This window comes from Eptesicus fuscus, chromosome 4 (genome assembly GCF_027574615.1).
Source record: "Eptesicus fuscus isolate TK198812 chromosome 4, DD_ASM_mEF_20220401, whole genome shotgun sequence".
Classification (NCBI taxonomy): Eukaryota; Metazoa; Chordata; class Mammalia; order Chiroptera; family Vespertilionidae; genus Eptesicus; species Eptesicus fuscus.
In genome coordinates, this window is record NC_072476.1 from 7,546,739 (window position 1) to 7,569,093 (window position 22,355).

The following is a 22,355-nucleotide window of genomic DNA, read 5'->3' on the forward strand; positions in this document are numbered from 1 at the left end:
ACCTTTAAGACGCTTGGCCAACACCGAAGTATTCCGGGGCAGAGGCCTAGGAGCGCACGCCTGAAGCTTGCTCGTATTGGTCCAGTCCGGGTAAGGGGCGGGCTATCGCAAGCGCCACACAAGTAACTGGCCTTTCCTGAGGCTCCGCCCCCGGAAGCAATCGCTAACGCCTGTGATTGGTCAGAGCCTCTGGAGGTGGGCTCCGAGCTGAGCGCGGGGTTTTTCCGTGCAACCTGGGCAGCAGCTGGGTGGGCGACATGTCCACTGTGGGTGGGGAGAAGCCTGGGGTCGCGGGGGGCGAGAGCACCGAAACTGCCCGCCCCTTCAGCTTCAGCCCGGAGCCCACGCTCGAGGACATGTAAGCCGTCTTTCCCCAACCCGGGCTGGGGAAATCACCCCCCTCGCCCTTTTATGGGGCGGGTCCCTCCACGTGTCGGGAAGAAGTCTAGCCGCTGTGCTCGGGTCCCAGCTCTGCCGTCTGACCTCTGGCGAGCCTTCTAACCTCATATTCACAATGGGCTTAGCAGTGCACACCTGAGCAGGGGGGTGGTGACGTCTGGGGAGTAATGTTAAGGCCCGCCCTGAGGAAATACTCGGTCCGATGCTCTGCCCTCCAGGAATAGGAGAGAGAACATAGACAAATGCAGTGAGAGGGGGGAGGCATTATTTCTTGCTGGAGGAAACCAAGAAGGCTCCTTAGGGGAAGTCCCCGTGGACCTACAAGGTCTCTAAGATCATAGGATTTAGATATGCAGAGACAGGGATGTGCCAGGTGGAGGAAACTGCAGCAGCAGCCACAGGAGATGGAATGGTAAAGACGGTATTGTTGGGTTTCCATAGAGGTTAGGGTCTGTGTAGGGGCTGGTCCATTTCATAGTCCCCTAGAAAAGCCATGACTAAAGGCCATTCAAGGAGTTACTTGCAGAATCCTGTCGGCAACCCCTGCCCCCAATACAGATCAGAGATAGCTGCCTGGGCCCTGCATCTCCGCCCCCTGCCCTAACCCTGAGGCTGGGCTTCCACCCCTTTCTCCTATACCAGCCGCCGCCTCCATGCTGAGTTTGCTGCTGAAAGAGACTGGGACCAGTTCCACCAACCTCGGAACCTCCTCCTGGCCTTGGTGGGGGAAGTGGGGGAGCTGGCAGAGCTCTTGTGAGTAGATGAAAGGCCTCCTGGAAGAATCTTTATGTGGTGTGTGTGGGGGGGGGGGGGGGAGGGGGTGGTATTTGATCATCAAACATCCATGGGTTCAAGTTCCCCTTCTCACTGCCAGGCTCTGTTCCTGGTGCTGGGAATACGGATGACTTGACAGTCCCTGCCCTTGAGGGGTGCCCAGCCTCCTGGGAAAGAAACAGCAAGGCAGATCTTGGTCTAAGAAAGGGCCAGGGCAATCTTCCTTTACCTCTGCCTCTGGGATAGAAAGGAATATATTCTACTAGAGGCCTGGTGCACGAAATTCGTGCGGGGGGGGGGGGGGAAGGGTCCCTCAGCCCAGCCTGTACCCTGTCCAATCTGGGACCCCTTGAGGGATGTCTGACTGCCCATTTAGGCTCAATTCTGGTAAACGGGCAGTTGGACATCCCTCTCACAATCCAGGACTGCTGGCTCCCAACCGCTCACCTGCCTGCCTGTCTGATTGTCCCTAACTGCTTCTGCCTGCCAGCCTGATCGAAGCCTAACTGCTCCCCTGCTGGCCTATTGACCCTAACTACTCTCCCCTGCTGTCCTGGTCACCCCTAACTGCCCTCCCTTGCTGGCCTGGTCACCCCTAACTGCCCTCCCTTGCCAACCTGGTCGCCCCCACCTGCCCTCCCCTGCTGGCCTGGTCACCCCTAACTGCCCTCCCTTGCCAACCTGGTCGCCCCCAACTGCCCTCCCTTGCCAACCTGGTCGCCCCCAACTGCCCTTCCCTGGTGGCCATCTTGTGGTGGCCATCTTGTGTCCACATGGGGGTGGCCATCTTGTGTGTTGGAGTGATGGTCAATTTGCATATTACCTCTTTATTATATGGGATAGAAAACCTGCCTATGGCACTGCAGGCAGAGGCGAGACTACAAGTGCATACATAGGTGGTGACGTGGGAAAGGGCAAGTTAAGTTCAGGGAGAACCTGAGACTCTTCCAGTGAAAGCTTCTCAAGGAAGAGCACGGAGTTTGTATCTGCTTTGTTCTCTGGTGTGTTCCAAGTGCCTGGCCCACGACATTCAGTAGATATCTACTGAGTAAGCGATAGGGCTGTGGAGGAGAGGGGTGGGATATGAACCCAGAATGATAAAATTGGGGTTAGGAATTGATGGAGTTTGGACAGATCCATCAGCAGGGTGGATGGATCACCAAAAGAATTAGGGCAGAGAGACCAGTGAGGAGGCTGGTGCAGATTAGGCCAGAGGTCATGAGGCCTAAGCCAGTGAAGTCACAGGGGGGTGGAGAAGTTAGGGCATAGAGATGTGTGTGGGCAAGACATTCATTTATTATAGATTTATAAGCATCATCTGTGTGCTCGCTCTTCTAGAATCAAGAGATAGGGCCTTTAACAAGACAAACATTGCTCCCACCTTCACAGTGCAAGGAGACTGACAATAAATAAGCAAGCTTATTTTTTTTTAATGTATCTTTATTCTTTTCAGAGAGGGAGAGAAAGAAAGATCAATGATGAGAGAGTGTCATTGATCTGCCTCCTGCTCACCCCACACTGGAAATGGAACCTGCAACACAGGCATGTGCCCTGACCGGGAATCGAACCATGACCTCCTGGTTCATAGGGTGTTGCTCAACCATTGAGCCACACCAGCCAGGCTTATTTTAAGGGTGGTGTGATAAGTTCAACAATTGTGATAATTTGAACTTATCAACAATTGTGATAAGTTCTATAAATAAAGTAGCACCAGGTTGTGAGAAAGAAGGAAACGGAGGGAGAAGGCTTTTCTGAGGAGGTAACATCTGAGCTGAGACCTGGACAACAGGAAGGAGCCAGCCATGGGAAAGCTTGGGGGGAGCAGGGAGAAGACCATTCGAGGCAATGGGAGCAATAAGTGCAAAGGCCCTGGGACACTTTGACCTGTTTGCAAGTCAGAAAAGGCCAGGGTGACTTTTAGGTAGGGAGTTAGGGAAAGTAGTGGATTCTGACATTGGAAGAGGCAGGAGTCATTCAGCTCATGCAGGACCTGGAGGGCATGGATTTTATTCCAAGCACAGCTAGGGGAGTTTTAGCAGAGGGACAAAATGTAATGTGTAAATGTGTTTTAAAAGATGATGCTGGGCCCTAACCGGTTTGGCTCAGTGGATAGAACCTCGGCCTGTGGACTGAAGGATCCCAGGTTCGATTCTGGTCAAGGGCATGTTCCTTGGTTGCGGGCACATCCCTGGTGGGGGGTGTGCAGGAGGCAGCTGATCAATGTTTCTCATCGATGTTTCTAACTCTCTATCCCTCTCCCTTCCTCTCTGTAAAAAATCAATAAAATATATATAAAAGATGATGCTGGGCAAGAGTAGATGAGCTAGCAAGCTTCCCCGGTAGTCCAGGTCTGAGATTTAGTCTGGGGTGGCAGTGGCTAGGGCTGGAGAGAATTGCGTCTTGACAAGTGAAATGATCTCTTGCCAACTCTTTGGCTCAGGTGGGGACACAGAGGTCTGGGTGACTCATCTGTTGGAGGCTCTTCCTCTACCCAGGGCCCATAGGGGTTGAACTGTTCTTGGAGGAAGTTCCTAGGACGTGTGCATTCATTGCTGCAAGAACTGGGGTGCCCTGGGAGGCGGAACCCATTGTCCTAGCTAGCATCTCTGTGTGTGTGCCTATCTGTGTGTTCCATCCCCAGTCAGTGGAAGCCCGATGGGGAGCCTGGTCCCCAAGCCTGGCCCCCTAAGGAACGGGCAGCCCTTCAAGAGGAGCTTAGTGACGTCCTCATCTACCTGGTAGCGTTAGCAGCCCGCTGCCGTGTGGATCTTCCCCGAGCAGTGCTCTCCAAGATGGACACCAACCGGAGACGCTACCCAGCACATCTGTCCCGTGGCTCTTCTCGCAAGTATACAGACCTGCCCCGTGGGGCCACCTCTGAAGACCAGACTGTGGGGACTGCAGACCTTGCCTGTGAGTCCACAGGTCAGGCCTCAACCTAGAAACATGGAACCAAGATCTGCAGCTCAGCAGGACGTGTGAGGGAGACGGTGGCCTGCCCAGGGAACCTCATTCTAGTCCTTTCCTAACAGATCACAGACCTAGGGGCACGTCCTGAGGTCTGAGGCTCAAGAACCTCTGGAAGACAGCCTCTTGGTACTCTTCTCCCTCAATAAAAGTTCTGTTTAACCACCTCCAGATTCTTTCTGCGGTGGCTGGGGGGGCTCCGTCTCAGCAGGTGCTGAAGAGGGGCACCAGGGTTGCTTCTGGCCCAACTCCCATGTTTCTCTAGTGCAGCTCCACCTGCAGGGCAGAGATCTGATTTCTAGCGGGTTGCCTGTGAGATTCCAGCCAGTTTCCTTCCCCTTCGGGGCCTCTAACAGATTGGAGGCTATACATAGCTTTAGAGCCCAGATTTTTGAGCCAGGCCATCAGGGATCAAATGCCATCTTTCATACTTAGCTGATAGTGTTCATTGATTTCCTCATCTAAAATGAAATAATAGTGCCTACCTGATAAGGTTTTAAACTTAGGTGAGCCCAGCTGGTGTGGCTCAGTGGTTGAGCGTTGGCTTATGCACCTGGAGGTCACGGTTCAATTCCTAGCCAGGGCAGATGCCCGAGTCTCTGGCTCGATCCCCAGTAGGGGGCGTGCAGGAGGCAACCAATCAATGATTCTCGTCATTGATGTTTCTATCTCTCTGAAATCAATAAAAATGTAAAAACAAACAACTTAGGTGAGTTATTACTGTCAGTAGAGTGCTTAGGACAGTGCCTGGTACATGGGACTTTGTAAGTTTCCAGTTATTAACTTTCAACTCAAAACTTTCAATCACTAGAGCAGGAAATGTCAACAGTTGAGTTAGGCCGGGTCCAAGGCTAAGCCTCAGGACCCAGCACAAACCGGGATCAGATCTCTCATGTAGAGCAGAACAGGGGTTCCACTCCTCTTGGACTTGGGCCTCTTGCCCCTGCACTGCCATCTCCAGACCAATTTCTCATTCCACTTCCATCCCTAAAAATAGTGTTAGGTGTGTGATTTACCTGTTGTGTGACCTCAGACACATCATTTTTCCGAGATGCCCAAGGCCTGGGGAAATGCTGGAAAAAAGACCTTTAAATTACTTTTGCTGCCCTTGTCAACCTGTTTCCACATCAGTAAAATGAGGGTTCCCCTTTACTGGCCTCATTCCTCTCGGTGACCTTATCCCTCTCACCAGTGATCTCTTACGTCCAGGTCAAACTCCAGATTGGCACTGCTTCAGCTTCGTGTTCCCAAGCCCACCCTGCGCCCTACCAGTGATGGTGAGAGCCTTATCCTTACTGGTTTGATTTCATTACCTCTCCTTGATCAATTATCTCCCCTGAATATAATCAACTTCTCTTCCTTCCCATTACCCCTCACCAGAAGCACAAAAATTGACTCTCCTCCCTATAGACAAAACCAACAAACTCCCCAGCTACTGCCCTCATACTTCCCACAGCCACGCCTCTTGAGAAAGGTTGTTACACTCACCCCTTCTGCTTCCCCATCCTCCCATTTATATCCTAACCACCATCACTCCCCTGCAACTGCTCACCACTTCCCCAAACTCCTACAACCAGTGGGCACCAGAGCAAAATCTGACCACTTCCTCTGAAACACCTTTTTAAAAAAATGTATTTTTATTGATTTCAGAGAGGAAGGGATAGATAGAAACATCCACGATGAGAGAAGCATGGATCGGCTGCCTCTTACACGCCCCCCAGTGGGGACCGAACCTGTGACGCAGGCATGTGCCCTTGACCAGAATTGAACCCGGGACCCTTCGGTGCGCAGGCCAATGCTCTATCCACTAGGCCAAACTGGCCAGGGCTGAAACACTTCTTTAGATTTCCCAAAAGAGGCATTTTTGAATTTGTCTATCTCTGGCTGTTCTTTCACAGGTACTTCTTGGGTACCCTATTCTGGGTGAGGGGTCATGCACTTCAGACCCGATATCCCAAGGTGTTATTTTCAATCACCTCTCTGACCCCTCCACACTGACCTCAAATTGCACATGTCCAGATTGGGGGTAACAATTGCTGCCACTTCAACTATTCTACTCATCCTGTACCATCTGTGACACCACCTGTGGTCACCCAAGCTAAGAAATGAAGTCAGCCCCACCTCCCTTATCCCCAGAATTCTAGCTCCTTAATATCTCCTCCACCCCTCCCCTATCACTCAAGGCTTCTTTGCTGCCTTGGATACAGTCACTCGGCTTCTAAAATCCCTGGTGGTCTATCTCCTGCCAGTCTGCTTGCTCTTTGTCCCTATATTCCAGCTCTAACAAGTCTGGCAGGCACTTCCAGGGACTCTCCCTAGTTCCCACTCTCTTAGCCTTCACCACCAGCTTAAACATACCTCCAAGGACAATCTCTCTGAACTCCCAAGATTGCGTTAAAAACCTAACAACTCCCCCATCATAGGCAAATGACAATGGACTGCAAATGCCTGTATACTTGTCCGAGCTCTGCCATTCCGTCAGTACTTACTTATCTGCAGAAATGGAGATATGATCACCTAACTTGGATGCTGAGGATGAAAATGAGCTGATAATAATAAAGCACTTAATTCTTGCACATAGTGCTATAAAGTATTGTTTGACAGGCCTGGCTCAGTGCTTGATCGGGAACTATGAACCAGGAAATCATGGGTTTGATTCCCAGTCAGGACACATGCCCAGGTTCCAGGCTCCATCCCCAGTATGGGTGTGCAGGAAGCAGCCAATCAACGATTCTCTCCTATCATTGATGTTTCTATATTTCTCTCCTTCTCTCTGAAATAAAAAAAAAAAATGTATTTTTTAAAAGTATTGTCTCTTCACTATACTGAGCCCATGATGTTATGGCTGCTCACCAAAGCTCTGCAAAATTCGGTGCCTGTTTAAGCACGAATGTGCTGTATGTATGGACCCTTCCAGATCAGAGGTTATGAGGACATAACCAAGGGCTGAGTGTAGGATGATTCCACACACACACACACCCAGTTCCAGGAACCCTTTGGACTAATAGCCCCACTTGGTCCGAGACCATTCACTTAGGTCACCAAAGCCCATGGGAAACCCCAACTTTGCTCCTCTCCCCATTGACCTCATTCACAGGCACATGTGCGTGAATATATAATACTTTATTCACTAACACGGGTCGAGGATTTGTAGTGAGGGGGAAGAGGCCACGGTTTCCAAAAATCCCAGTAGGGGATTAACTATGTCTCCCAGGTCCCGGGCAGCCAGTTCTGCCATCCCACCCTTTCCCAGACCAGGGTCCCGGGGTCCCTGTCCAGGTTAGTCCAGCCCCTGGGGGTCGGGGCCCTGGCATGCTCCTCCTCAGCCAGACACTAGCAGCCCGCAGCGACAAGGGGGCTCATCTACTCTCACACTCCGGGCAGCGCTCAGTGACAGTGGTGGCCTTAGTGCCGGGGGGCAGCTTGAAGTCTCGGCCGCACACAGCGCAGATATAGAGACGCCGCATCATATGCGAACGGCGGTGGCGGACGAAGTTTGAGCTGAGGCGGAAGCGCTGTCCGCACTCGGTGCAGGGGTAGGGCCGCTCGCCTGTGTGCGTGCGGGTATGATCCGCCAGGTTGGACCGGTGGCGGAAACAGCGGCCACACACGGTACAGAGGTGCGGCTTCTCGCCCGTGTGTACACGCCGGTGCTTGGCCAGCGCCGAGCTCTGCGCGAAGCGCGTGCCGCAGTCGGCGCAAACGTACGGCCGCTCCCCCGTGTGCGTGCGTCGGTGGCGCACAAGGCACGAACTGCCGCCGAAGGCGCGTCCGCAGTCGGGGCAAGTGTACGGCTTCTCGCCCGTGTGCACGCGCAGGTGCTGCGCGTAGTTGGAGCTCTGTGCGAAGCGGCGCCCGCACTGCGTGCACGCGTAGGGCTTCTCGCCGGTGTGGCGCCGCCTGTGCTGCTGCAGGTTCGAGGCGGCCGAAAAGCGCTGGCCGCACTCGGGGCACTCGTAGGGCCGCTCGCCGGTGTGCGTGCGGCCGTGTTTGGTCAGCGCCGACTTCTGGGAAAAGCCCCGGCCACACTCGGGGCATTCGAAAGGCCGTTCACCCGTGTGCGTGCGCGAATGCTTGGCTAGCGTGGACCGGCGTGCAAAAGCACGACCACAGTCCGAGCACACGTGTGTACGAGCCGGGTCTGCAGAAGGCGCTGCTGCCTCCCTCGGGACCTGCAGGGAGAAAGGGGACAAGTCAGTCCTGACCCACAGGCCTGGGAGCAAGAGACCTGGGTCTCCGCAAGCTGCATGCTCAGTCCCGCTTATGGAAAACAGGGGAGCCAGGGTGCCTCCCTCATAGCACGGCTGCGCACGTTAAATTAGGTATTGCATTAGTGTACATAGCACATGCCCCGTGTCATTCTGCCTGTTCTTTAATAACTCAACAAGTATTTATTAAGGGCGTGCAATGTGCCAGACTGTGTTCTAGGCACTGGGGATTCAGTATTATATTTTTTAAATTCCTGCTACGGGAAAAATGGATGAGCGCTGGTATTGGGTGAATGCTGCAAATTTAAATAAGGTTAAAAAACTATCGATGTAACAAGAACAAAAACTAAGGAAGTGAGAAAGCTGGCTACAGAGGGCACAGCAAGACCCTGAGGCAGGGGTTTTGCCAGCGAAGACCCAGGAATGGCAAGAAAAAGTGCCTAGCGCAGAATGCATGGAGGGGAGTAATGGATGGGGTGCCCTGGAGGGGACCTCGTAGCCTAGGACCCTGTAATATGAAAGACATGGGAGGTGATGTCAGAGGAATGATGGCGTGAGGCTGCATCTTTTCCTCAACCCCTGAAATTTCAAAAAGTTAACCATGTATAATTCAACAAAGAAATCCCTGCTCAACACAGACGCACGCCTGAGAGACCTGCGCACTGAAACTTCTAAAGGTAGGCAACCAGGAATAAACGGGGAGACAAGAAGAGCGGAAAGCGTAGATGGCCCCCAGGTGCAGCCCTGTAGCCAGGAGCTCATAGCAAGAGGCAAGCAGTGAGAGAGTGAACAGTGTCTGAGTCAGCAGACGCCTGACGGAGCACAGGATTCTGCCCTGTACATGTGGCTCGGAGACAGACAGTGGTGTTTCAGACAAAGAAATGTACCACAGAGCCCTGCCACTGCTTGGACTCCCAAAACTTGCCTCCTGTTGCCCTTGAAGTCAAGTTCAGGAGCATATTATCGGTAAACCAAAAGCTACTGCAGTAGAATCCCTGTTTCCCTCTGTGACTGATCCCCAGGAGGGGCGTTGGGGGCGGGATCCCCGGAGGTCACCATTACGGTGAGGGTAAACAAACCCTATCAAGCAGCACAGCTATGCGGTCTTAGGGGAAGCAGCAGAGGTTCAAGACCGGGAGATCAGAGGTAAAAATCTTGTGATTCAGCACCATCTACTGGAAAACAGTAGAAAGACCTCTTCAGAGATAAATGCATAAGCAAAGGAAGACAGCAAATACCATGAAGAACCACAATGATGACGATGACCAGAAAGAAAATGAAAAATCCTCAGAAAGCAGGCTGGAACACATGGAAATATGTGATATGAGAGATTTTGCCCTAGCTGGTTTGGCTCAGTGGATAGAGTGTTGGCCCACAGACTGAAGGGTCCTGGGTTCAATTCCAGTAAAGGGCACATAACTCGGTTGCATGCTCGATCCCCAGCCCCAGTCGGGGCATATATGGGAGGCAACCAATCGATGTGTCTCTCTCACATCGATGTTTCCTTCTTTCTGTCTCTCGCCCTTCCTTCTACTCTCTCTAAACATCAATGGAAAAATTAAACATTTAAAAATAATAAATGACAGAGATTTCAAGATTGCAGTTCTGAAAATACTCAATGAGATGCAAGAAAATACTGACAGGCAATTCAGTGCACTTAGAAAATAAATCAATGAACAAAACGAGTACTTTACCAAGGAAATTAAAAACTTTAAAAAAGGACCAATAAGAAATCCTGGAAGTGAAGTATGCAATTAAGGAGATTAAGAGTAAACTACCCAGCACAGAAAACAGAACAAATGAAATAGAGGAAAGAACTAGTGATATCGAAGATAGGAATCAAGAAATAGTGCAGAGGGAAGAAGAGAGAGACCTGAGAATAAAGAAAAATGAAAGAGCTCTACGAGACCTATCTGATTCCATCAGAAAAAGCAATATTAGAATTACAGGCATTGCAGAAGAGGAAGAGAGGGAGCATGGAATGAAGAGTCTATTAAAACAAATAGTGGAATGCAAACTTTCCAAATCTATGGAAAGAACTAGATCCTGGAGTCCAAGAAGCAAACAGAACACCCGGTTACCTCAATGCAAAAAGGCCTTCTTCAAGGGCCTGTCACAAATAATGACAAAGAAGAAAATTCTGAAAGCAGCCAGGAAAAAAGTGACCTACAAAGGAAAATCCATCAGAATCATCCGACGTCTCAGCAGAAACTCTACAAGCTAGAAGAGAGTGGAAGCAAATAGTCAAACTCCTGAAAGAGAGAAATTACCAGCCACAAATAATATATCCAGCAAAATTATCCTTTAAATATTAAGGAGAAATAAAGACGTTCCCAGACATACAGAAGCTGAGGGATTTCATCACCAGAAAACCTTCATTGCAGGAAATACTCAATGGAGTTATTCTACCTGAAACAAAGAACATAAGGCCATAACACTACAAGTAGGTTCAACAACAAACTTACAGCATAAATAGGGATAATTTGTGACAACAAAAACATAAAAGGGGAGAGGGAAAGGTCTGAACTGGAAAAGGAAGATGAAGATCAGATTCACTCAAAAGCGAAAAAACTGCCCATCTGGCGTGGCTCAGTGGTTGAGTGTGGACCTATGAACCAGGAGGGGTCAGTTCGATTCCTGGTCAGGGCACCTGCCTGGGTTGTGGGCTTGATCCCCAGTATGGGGTGTGCAGGAGGCAGCCAATCAATGATTCTCATCACTGATGTTTCTACCTTTCTCTTCCTCTCCCTTCCTTTCTGAAATTAATAAAAATATATTTAAAAAAAAAAAAGAAAACATAACACTTCTTAATATATACCCACCCAACCAGGGAGCACCAAAATATATAAAACTACTCACAGAACTAAAGGGAAAAATAGACCATTGACAGCTCTAGACAGATCAACCAGACAGAAAATCATTAAAGAAATATTGGCCTTAAATGAAACACTAGACCAAATGGACATAATTAACATTTACAGAACCTTTCATCACAGAGCATCAGATTATACATTCTTCTCCAGTGCATAGCATTCTCAAAGATTAACCATATATTGGGTCACAAAACTAGCATCAACAAATTCGAGAAGGTTGAAAGTTTACCAAGCATGTTCTCTGACCACAATGCCTTGAAATTAGAAATCAAATGCAAAAATGAAGTAAAGAAACCCACAAATACATGCAGGTTAAACAACATACTATTAAAAAATGACTGGGTTAAAGAAATAAAAGTTGAGATCAAAAGATATAGAGAATCTAACCGGTTTGGCTCAGTGGATAGAGTGTCGGCCTGCAGACCAGAGAGTCCCGATTCCAGTCAAGGACGGGGATGTACCTCGGTTGCAGGCTCCTCCCCAGACCAGGCCCTGGTCGGGGCTCATGTAGGAGGCAACCAATCGATGTGTTTCTCACATTGATATTTCTGTCTTTCCCTCTCTCTTTCACTCTTCCACTCTCTCTAAAAAAATCAATGGAAAAATATCCCTGTTGAAGATTAAAACAAAAACAAAACAAATGCCCTAACTGGTTTGGCTCAGTGGATAGAGTGTCGGCCTGCGGAGTGAAGGGTCCCAGGTTCGATTCCGGTCAAGGGCATGTACCTTGGTTGCAGGCGCATACCCAGTGGGGAGTGTGCGGGAGGCAGCTGATCAATGTTTCTCTCATTGATGTTTCTAAACTCTCTATCCCTCTCCCTTCCTCTCTGTAAAAAATCAATAAAATATATTAAAAACAACAACAACAACAACAAAAACAAAAAAAAACTCCCAAAAAACAAAAGTCCAGGACCAGATGACCTCACCAGTGAATTCTACCAGACATTCAAAGATTTAAAACTATCCTTCTCAAAGCCTGGGAAAGATAACACAAAAAAAGAAAACTACAGACCAGTATCTCTGATGAATACAGATGCAAAAACCCTAAACAAAATACTAGCAAAATGAATACAATAGTACATCCAAAAAATAATACATCACCATCTAGTGGGGTTCATTCCAGGGGCACAAGAATGGTTCAATGTACACAATCAACGTAATACACCACATTAACAAAAGAAGGATCAAAACCATGTGATCTTACCAGTAGATGCAGAAAAAGCATTTGATAAGATACAACATCCATTTATGATTAAAACACTCAATAAAATAGGAATAGAAGGAAAGTACCTCAATATAATAAAGGCCATATATGCCTAGCTGGCAAGGCTCAGTGGTTGAGCATCAACCTATGAACCGGGAGGTCACAGTTCGATTCCCGGTCAGGGCACATGCCCAAGTTGTAGGTTCAATCCCCAGTGTGGGGCTTGCAGGAGGCAACTGATCAATGATTCTCTTATCATTGATGTTTCTATCTCTCTCCCCCTCTCCCTTCCTCTCTGAAGTCAATAAAAACATTAAAATAATAATAATAATAAAGGCCATGTATGATAAACCCTCAGCTAATATCATACTCAATAGTGAAAAACTGAATGCTTTTCCTCTAAGATCAGGAACAAGACAAGAATGTCCACTCTCACCATTCTTATTCAACATAATGCTGGAAGTCCTAGTCAGAGCAAGAAGGCAAGAGAAAGAAAGAAAAGGCATCTAAGTAGGAAAAGATGAAGTCAAACTGTCACTTTTTGCAGATGACATGATTCTGTATATAGAAAACCCAAAAGACTCCACCAAAAAAACTATTAGGAACAATAAACAAATATAGTCAGGTTGCACGATATAAAATCAATGTGCAAAAATGCAATGCCTTCCTGTATAATGATAAAACTTCAGAAAAAGAAATGGGAAAAAAAAACCAATTCCTTTTGCAGTTGCAACCAAAAGAATAAAATCCGTAGGAATAAACTTAACAAAGACATGAAAGACCTATATACTGAAAATTACAAAGCATTATTAAAAGAGATAGAAAAAGACACAACAAAATTGAAAAATATCCCATGTTCATGGGTTGGAATAATCAACATAGTTTAAATGGCCATATTACCCAAAGCAATGTACAGATTTAATACAATCCCCATCAAAATCCCAATTGCATTTTTTAAAGAAACAGAATGAGAAATCATCATTTATATGGAATCACAAAAGACCCCAAATAGCCAAAGCAATCCTGAGAAAAAAGAAAGAAGCTGGAGGTATCATGATACCTGACTTCAAATTATACTAGAGTTACGATGATCAAAACAGCATGGAATTGGCAGAGAAACCGACACACAGATCAATGGAACAGAATAGAGAGCCCCGCTATAAAACCACATGTATATGGACAGATAATTTTCGACAAAGGAGACAGAAACATATAATGTAGTAACCATAGTCTCTTCAGTAAGTGATGCTGGGAAAACGAGAAAGCCACATGCAAATTAATAAAAGTTGATTTGTCCCCATGCACAAAAATTAATTCAAAATGGATCAAAGACCTAAATATAAGACCGGAAACAATAAATTACATTGAAGAAAATATAGGCACCAAACTTATGGACCTTGGTCGTAGAGAACATCTTATGAACTTGACCCCAAAGGCAAGGGAAGTAAAGACAAAAATAAATGAATGGGACTATACCAAACAAAAACCTTCTGCACAGCAAAAGAAACTAACAACAAAACAAAGAGACAGCCAACCAGACGGGAGATGATATTTGCAAACAGTAACTCCAACAGAGGTTTAACTTCCAAAATATATGAAGAACTAATAAAACTCAACAACAATCAAACAAACTACCCAACCAAAAGTGGGCAGAGGACCTGAAAATACACTTGTCCGAAGAAGACATATGAACAGCAAATAGATATATGAAAAGTTGTTCATCCTCACTCACAATTAGGGAAATGCAAATCAAAACTACAATGAGATTCCACCTCACACCTGTTAGAATGACCATTATCAAAAAGACAAGCAATAACAAGTGTTGAAGAGGTTGTAGAAAAAAGGGAACCCTCATTCACTGCTGGTGGGAATGTAGACTGGTATCATCACTATGGAAAGCAGCGTGGCAATTCCTCACAAAATTAAAAATAGAGCTACCATACAACCCAGCAATCCCTCTCCTGGGTATACACCCAAAAAACTCGAAATCATGTATTCACAAAGATATATGCACCCCTATGTTAATTGCATTATTTACGGTGGCCAAGACATGGTAACAACCAGTGTCCCGCGATCGAGTACTAGATAAAGATGTGGTACATATACACAATGGAATACTACTCAGCCATAAGCAAGCATGAAATATTGCCATTTGCCACATGGATAGACCTTGAGAACATTATGCTAAGTGAAGTAAGACAATCAAAAAGCTAAGAACCATATGATTTCACTCATATGTGGAATATAAAACTGAAATTCATGAACACAAACAGCAGCTTGTGAGCTACCCAACGGAAGGAGGTGGTAGGAGTAGGGGGGTCCTAATATAAGGTGACAGATTTGACTTTCAGTGGTGGGTACATGGTGCAACATACAGATTTTGTAACATAGAAACCCACACCTGAAACCTATATGTTCATGTTGACCAATGTCACCCCAACCAATTTAATAAATATTTTTAAAAAAGAAAGATATGGAGAACCATTAGAGATGTCAGTGGTATTGAGTAGAGGAATGACTAGATCAGACTCATTTTAAAAGCCTCCATCGGGAAGCTGGGGCAGGAGGAGGCAGCAGGCAGAACAGCAGCCCAGGGAGGAGGCACTGCACTGCAGTCACCTGGCGAGAGAATACAGTGGCTCAGGCCCCAGTGACAGGTGGAAAGAGAAGCAGTGAAGGTGGCGAGAAGTGGTCTGCTTCTGAATATATTTTTGCCATTTGGGACAACAGATTTGATAAATAAGATCAGACATGAGATGTAAGGAAAAGGAGTCAAAATTACTCCAAGGATTTTGAATTTAGGTTCACACAGAAGTCGAGCTGCCATCTGCAGACATGAGGATGGTGGGAAGAGCAAGTTGAAGGGCGAGATCTGTTTCAGGTCACATCTCCAATTCTTGATAATCTGGAGCTCAGGAGACAGGCCTAGGCTAGAGATGTTAACCTTTTGCACTCGGATGTCGAGTGTGACTCGACAGTTAGCATCGGTAGCAGCTCGTATGTCGAGCCACACTCGACACGTAGTTTCACCGCGGGGGGGGGGAGGGGGATTTTTGTCTATTTTCCAGTATCTTTTCTTGTTTTCATTAGCATGAAAGGACAAGTAAAATGTAAATGCCGTCTCAACTGATGCCAAAAAAGAAAAAATGAAAAACCGATAACGCATGTGAAATTTATTAGGAAACTAGTACATGATCTTGTTGGAGAATTCAGAGATGGTACACTAACTTCGAGGGGAAGTTAGTGTACCATCTAACTTAGAGCAACGTTTAGATGGAAAGCTCCATATAATCACACCTCACCCTAACAAAAAACACAAAGATTGTGTTGTTTGTTCTAACAGAAAAATCAAAGGAGGAAGAAGAGAGACGATTTATATTTGCAAAACATGTGAATGTAAACCAGGTCTTCATGTGGGTGAATGTTTCAAAAAATATCACACCATGAAAAATTATAGAGATTAAAATTACTCTTTGAATGTATCAATAATTTGAAATATAAAAAAATCCAAATAAATAAGTTTGTATGAAAAGAAACTCCAGTTTATTATTCTACTGCCGCGCTTTGTAAAATCTGGGGTATTTAAAAAATTAAATCCCGAGTAGAATAAAGGAATCGAGAAAAAAGCAAGCGAGTGCAAAGGGTTAATAGTTAAAATACAACTTGATACTTTAAATCGAGAAACTCCCCATAGCTGATTTGGCAAAGACAACCAGAAGCAGCAAGATGAGCAGCAGCCAGTGAGGTAGGAGAGGATGGCGTCTTAGAAGCTAGTGAGGTAGAAGAGGATGGTATCTTAGAAGTGAGACCACAAACGAATCCAGGCTTTTGAATAAACTTTTAAGATACAGCACATAGCATTTTTTAAGCTGTGAAGAAGGAGGCAAGGGTAAAACCCAAATACAATTCTGAGGCCTGAAATGGAAATGAGCCAGTTTCACGAAGCCTGGGCTTCTAGAGATAAAATCAGAAAAAGGTTTCATAAAAGGCAGGTGAAGGGCACACACTGTATTAACAGTGTTAACATTGTATTGTGTTAACATTTTGTATTAACAGTAGAAGGAAGAGGACTATTGAGGGCATACTGCTCCCTTCTTAGGAAAGAGAGGGCTCATCCAGGCAAAGTGATGTTGAGTATGTACAGCGGGCGGGGCAGTTAGGTACATTAGTTAATGATTAAACGAAACACCTGACACATATTAAGGACAAGACAGTCTTACCTTCTCCCCATATTAGATCCCCACAAAGTAGTTACCACAGTCTTATTTCATAGATAAAGAAACTAGTTAAGAAAGGCTAAGTGACAGCATGCAAGTAGTTAAGGGCTTTACTTTCTTTTCTTTTTTCCAAAAAAAAAAAAAGAAAAGTTTCTTGATTTTAAAGAGAGAGGAAGGGAGAGGGAGAGAGACAGACATTGATGTGAGAGGGTAACGTAGATCGGCTGCCTCCTGCATGCCCCTGACGGTAGATGGGACTATACACCTATCCAACTGAGACACTGGCCAGGGCGAGGATTTTACTTTCTTAAGCTGCAAGGAGGAACTTCAAGGCCTTGAAGATCAGAATTCTGGTTTAAACAGTATATATAATAATAACAGTGATACCAACATTACAGTGTCAAGTTTCTACAATGCTATTGGATGTACATTATTGTATTAAATCTTCCTGTCACCCGCCTTGAGTCGGCTGTTATCCTTTGATATTTAGGAAAACGGGCTGAGGCAGATTAAATTCCCAGAGCCCGTGCGAGGCAGGACCCTTAACTAGCAGCTACACTGCGCTGCCCGGCGCTCGCACAGCCAAGATGTGACAGAGGCTGGACTCCAAGTCCTGGCACTTTCCCAGGGGGATTCAAAGTTAAAGTACAACCTGATACTTCAGATCAAGAAACTCCCCGTAGCTGATTTGGCACAGGGAGACTTCAAGGTCACACTTTCCATTGGTTTTGACACCTGTTGGGTTGATTGCAGCACGGCAGCCATTGTGGAGAGAACTTTTCTTATTACATCTACATTTTGTTCTGGCCCTTTTTTCTCTGGTTCCTTCTTTAAGATGACTAAAGCCTTCCTGAGGACGTCCTTATGCAGGGCCACTGACTCAGGAAAAAACTCTTCACACAAGCACTCTGGGCATCGGCAGCTCCAAGAGAAGGGGCTTGGATGCCCCAGGAAAAATCTAGGTAAGAGGGGCTGAGACTAACTCTTAAGACCGCAGGCAAGTCACTCCCTTCCCAGGCCCAGTGAACCCAGCAAGGCGAGGTCGGCAGGCCAGGTGAGATAAAAAGTGCCCAGCTGGAGGTAGGCACACATCACAGGATGCAAGAGGGTTCAAAGGCTTCTGCCGCGCACTCTTATCATTACAATCGTTATGTACCCATTTTCAAGGATATTAGGAAAAAGATGCATCACGTGAAACCCACAGTTTCATCAGTATTATCTTTTGGATAAAAATGGATTTAACAAAAACTGTGAACGGAGGAAAAGCACTAAGTAATGAGCACAGCAGGTGAGTGATAGACATGCAACTAAATGTGGGCAAATACCAGACTATGTGGTCAGTCAAGGCCCTTACATGTGTTACATTCCACAGCTATTAGATTGAAAAATGAGAATGGTATTTGCACTATAACAAGAAGGTCCAATGGGGATACAATGTACTATAGTAATATGATAACCCAAGTACATGAAGTGATTGTGCTTGTCTTCCTGTTGTAAGTTTTGTTTTGTTTTGTTTTGTTTTAACAGAGCAAAGTTCCCAATTTCCTCCTTAGCCGTTACTTTTCTAGTAATAACTACTACCTGGCCAATATGGCTCAGTTGTTGAACACTGACCTACAAACCAGGAGGTCACAGTTCGATACCCGGTCAGGGCACATGCCTGGGATGCGGGCTCGAACCCCAGTGTGGGGCGTACAGGAGGCAGCTGATCAATGATTCTGTCATCAGTGATGTTTCTCTCTCTCTCTCCCTCTCCCTTCCTCCTGAAATTAATAAAAGTTTATTTTAAAATAACAACAACTACCATGAATTGAGCTCTCTATGTGCCAGGGACTGTGCTAAGTGTTTTTCACCACGTTCTCGGTAAATTCTCACAGCCCTTTGGGTTAGGAGTCACTAGCTCCATGTTATAGATAAGAAAACAAGACTCAGAAGGAAAGTGACCACACAAGGCCCTACAGCCAATCAATGTCAGAACTGGGGTCTGAACTCCAAGTCTCATCATCCGAAACACCTGTTCTCTTAACCATGCTGCAGTTCTACCTCACTGACAAGCTTGAGGTCACCCCACACAGCTTGTCTGCCTGCCCTGGGCCCTTTTCAGAATCCCCCTTCCTGTTGGTAATACGATCCCTATCCTCTAGCTCCTTGCTACAGACCAGCCGTGTCAGCATCAGTGGGAACCTGTTAGAATCTCAAGTCCCACCACAGACCTACTGATCAAAATCTTCCCTTTCACAAGACTCCCAGGTGGTTTGTATGCTTGTTAAAATTAAGACGCTTTTCATCTAGAAGAGAGGACAGCTCCTGGAGAAAGCAGGTGGAAAGGTGCAGAGGGTTTTACAGGCTGAAGGACCACACAGGCACAGTCTTGGAGGTGAGAAAGGGCAGGTCTGTTTGAAGCTGGGATGTGGGATGGGTGTTGGGTCATGAAGTCAGGACATGAGGTCATGGGGTGTAGAGCTTTGAATGACAGACCTAGGAGCTGAGACTTTATCCTGAGGGAAACAGAAAAACACTCAAAGGTTTGAGCAGAGAGAGAGAGAGGATTAGATGTGCACAGAGCCCTTGGAGAAAATCTTTGTGTTAAGGAGAGGTTAGATTGTGATAGGCAGTGAGAGAATGCTGATAAATGGTGAAGTTGGGATTTGAACCGATGCTTTTAACCGCTACAGGTTCTGCCTAGAGTCTAGCCCTCCGTACGTTTCATGACCAGCCATGCCCAGCCTCCTCCATCCCATCCTTAGCTCTAGCCAGTCCAATCGAGGTTCGCAAATAGCCCCAGCTTTCTGTCTTGTCTCCACTGCTGTCACTGCCTGAGAGCAGGCCACCAGCCTTCCACGGCCTGTTCGCCCACAACCGCCAGTGGATCTTCTGGACAGAAAGCCAATGTGCCTCCTCTGATGGGAGCCTTCTGAGGGCACCGTGTCACCCCACGCGCTGTGCAAAATTCCTGTGCTGGCTTCCAACACCTGCAGCCCTCTGGCCCCATCTCCTCTGAGCCTTTGCTTTTGCTGTTTCCTCCTCCTGGAATGCCCCTCCTCTGCCCCCGTTTGCCAAATCCCCACTGAGCTTTGTCTGTGAACCTTCCCCACTGCCTGGAGTTGTCTGCCCTCAATCCTCTGTCTAGGCCTCCATGTTGGTTTCCCTTCCATACCCAGCCCCAGGATACAGCCCAAAAAGGCCTTTGATAAAAATGAGTTGACAATTCTCCAGGATGACCAAGACCAAGGTCCTAAACTTTAGGGGAAGAAGGAATAATAGCAGAATGAATATTTACATAGTGTTTATTATGTAAACAGTTCTCTTTAGTGTGTTAACTCATTTCATCCTCACAACACTAAGAAGTGTTGATGTGGGTATGATTTTCCTTTTACAAATGAGGAAAGTGAGGCACAAAGAGGTTAAGAAACTTGCCCAAGGTCTTTGAGCTGGTAAATGAGGGAGATAAAAGTCCACCCTGAGCCCTAACCGGTTTGGCTCAGTGAATAGAGTGTCGGCCTGTGGACTGAAAAGTCCCAGGTTCAATTCCGGTCAAGGGCATGTACCTTGGTTGTGGGCACATTCCCAGTAGGTGTGCAGGAGGCAGCTGATCGATGTTTCTAACTCTCTATCCCTCTCCCTTCCTCTCTGTAAAAAAATCAATAAAATATATACATATTTTTTAAAAGTCCATCCTGAGCTCTGGAGTCTGAGTTCTTAACTTACAGGTGGAATGGGGAGATCAGGAGAACCACAGGGGCCAGAAGAGGCAGACTGAGCTAGGATGATGGCCAAGGAGGCCTGAGAAAAACAGGCCTACAGAGTTCTTGTGACAGAGCAGAGGCCAAAGCAGCCAGCCCCCGCCCCCTAGGGCCCACCACACCCACTAGGGGGCAGCAGAACGTTCTTTCCCTGGCAACTGGCTCCCCTGCAGGGAGAAACCAGAGCCTGGGCCCAGAAACCTGGCCCAGCCAGAGTTCTCCAGGTACGAGCTGGGTGGCACTGGAAGCTGTGGCAGTTCGGGGCTGGAATGCGGAAACCTAACTCACGTTCTGATAGTGAAGCTCCTCCCTTTAAACCTGCATCACCCTCAGGAAACATCCCAAATGCCCGTTGGCCTGCCACACACCCTGCGCTCACCCACGCCTCTCCCAGTGCCCCACTCACCCCCTGAGCCACTGAAAGGCCCATTTCTTCTGCCCGGAGCAGTCACTCACCTCACCCCTCACTCGCACTGGTCTCAGACAAGCCATCTCTTTACTAACTTTGAGACCTTGGCCAGTCACCAAACTGTCAAGCTTCCTGGGCCTCAGTTTCCTCACCTGTAAAATGGAACAAATACTACCTATGTTATAGAATTGCGGTGCTTAAAACGGTGTCCGGAGAATAGTAAATGCTACCAAGAGTCAGGGGTTTCTGTTGCCTAACCTGGCCCCTCCCCCACCACGTCTGCATTAGGTTCCCAGCTCTGGGCTTCTCCCCCCTGGTGGCTGCTCTCATCACACAGGACAGTAGCCGCCGGGGGCAGGATCCATGGCTTCTGTCTGATGGAGGCTGAGCCGGAACCAGGTTAGGGATCAGGGTGTGGGACACGTACCTCCTTGTTGTCCACGGGGATCTTGAGTTTCACCACCTCATACTTCTCCTCACCCTCCTCCTCCTCATCCTTCACCAGCAGCACCATCTCCTCCTGCATCTCCTCCTCCTCCTCCTCCACCTTCAGTGTCTGCTGTTCGCCAGGCATCTTGGTGTCCTAGGGCGGGCAGCTGGGTCAGACGCTCAGGACCCACCCCGCACCCCGGCCCTGGCCCAGGCAAGGCGGTGCAGCCGTGGCTTCCCTGGCCCGACCTGGTCTCTGGGTCTGGCCCTCTCCCTCCCGCCCCAGCTCGGCCCTAGGCACCAGCACTTGCCCGCGACCAGCTCCGAAGACACTCGTTCACCCCACTCATCCCGGCATTCAAGGCCCAGAACAGTTCGAATCTCCAGTGCCAACGAGTCGCCACCCTCCCGCGCTGAGTCACTGCCGGGCGCCTGGGTCGGCGGCCCGGAACTCCAGGGCACGGGTTGGAGGCGGGATCGGGGCGGAGACCCTGAGGGTGCGCACTCACCAGCCGCGGGTTCAGAGCTCACGCAGCCCCAGGCCAGGGCTCCCGGCGGTTGGGCATTCGTGAAGCTTCGGGGGCGGGGCCTCGGGGCGTCCGGTCATTGGTCAGAACGGCTAACCCCGCCCCCTAGGGGGCGGGATCCGGAGGACCCGAGCGTCCGGTCCGGGCTGCCCCGGGAGGGTGGAGAGGCCAGAGCCTGTGGCTCCGCTGTTCCCCAGCTCCCAGGGCCCCGGTCCGCTCCACCCCGACTTTCAAGGTCCTCGCAGTCCGGTTCTGACCCACCTTCAAGGCGTTTTCCTGTGCCCGGCTCGGAGGTCTCCGCTGCGGCCGAGCACGTCCGCTCCGCCCAAGCAGGCCACGTGCGCCCCAGCCCGGGCCTGGGCCTCTCGCTGGCGCCCCGCCCGGAGGGCGGACCCAGTTTCCTCCTCACCTCTTCCCTTTTCCTGTTTCTCCCCCTTCGCCTTCTTTTCTCCTTTCCCAGCGACGCTTTTCCGGTCTCCCGGACTCTGGCATCGCTGGCTCCTGGAACACGCGCATTCCAAATCTACACCCACCGAAAAGCTGCCGCTGCCTGTCCTGTGCGGTGTGCCCACTGTGCGCTGGTGTTATGCTGCGCGTTTCACACA

The 22,355-nt window shown here is 48.1% G+C and overlaps 2 protein-coding genes across 4 annotated transcripts; one reads left to right on the forward strand and one right to left on the reverse strand.

The window, feature by feature from the left end:
* Positions 1 to 189: 189 nt before the first annotated feature.
* On the forward strand, positions 190 to 4,305 carry DCTPP1 (dCTP pyrophosphatase 1). Its single transcript, XM_008152824.3, has 3 exons — positions 190 to 358; positions 1,042 to 1,152; positions 3,815 to 4,305. Exons 1-3 carry the CDS (start codon positions 258 to 260, stop codon positions 4,113 to 4,115), a joined length of 513 nt encoding a protein of 170 aa, XP_008151046.1. The 5' UTR covers positions 190 to 257; the 3' UTR covers positions 4,116 to 4,305.
* A 2,939-nt stretch (positions 4,306 to 7,244) lies between these two features.
* Positions 7,245 to 22,146, reverse strand: LOC129148783 (zinc finger protein 771). Of its 3 annotated transcripts, none has more exons than XM_054714484.1 (3): positions 22,012 to 22,146; positions 21,222 to 21,377; positions 7,245 to 8,312 (listed from the first exon to the last, which is right to left on the reverse strand). In XM_054714484.1, exons 2-3 carry the CDS (start codon positions 21,366 to 21,368, stop codon positions 7,500 to 7,502), a joined length of 960 nt encoding a protein of 319 aa, XP_054570459.1. In that variant the 5' UTR covers positions 21,369 to 21,377; positions 22,012 to 22,146; the 3' UTR covers positions 7,245 to 7,499. The 3 variants fall into 3 exon arrangements, with proteins under 3 accessions (XP_054570459.1, XP_054570460.1, XP_054570458.1); XM_054714485.1 differs by lacking the exon at positions 22,012 to 22,146 and adding an exon at positions 21,733 to 21,991; XM_054714483.1 differs by lacking the exon at positions 22,012 to 22,146 and adding an exon at positions 21,535 to 21,697.
* Between the last annotated feature and the right edge of the window lie 209 nt (positions 22,147 to 22,355).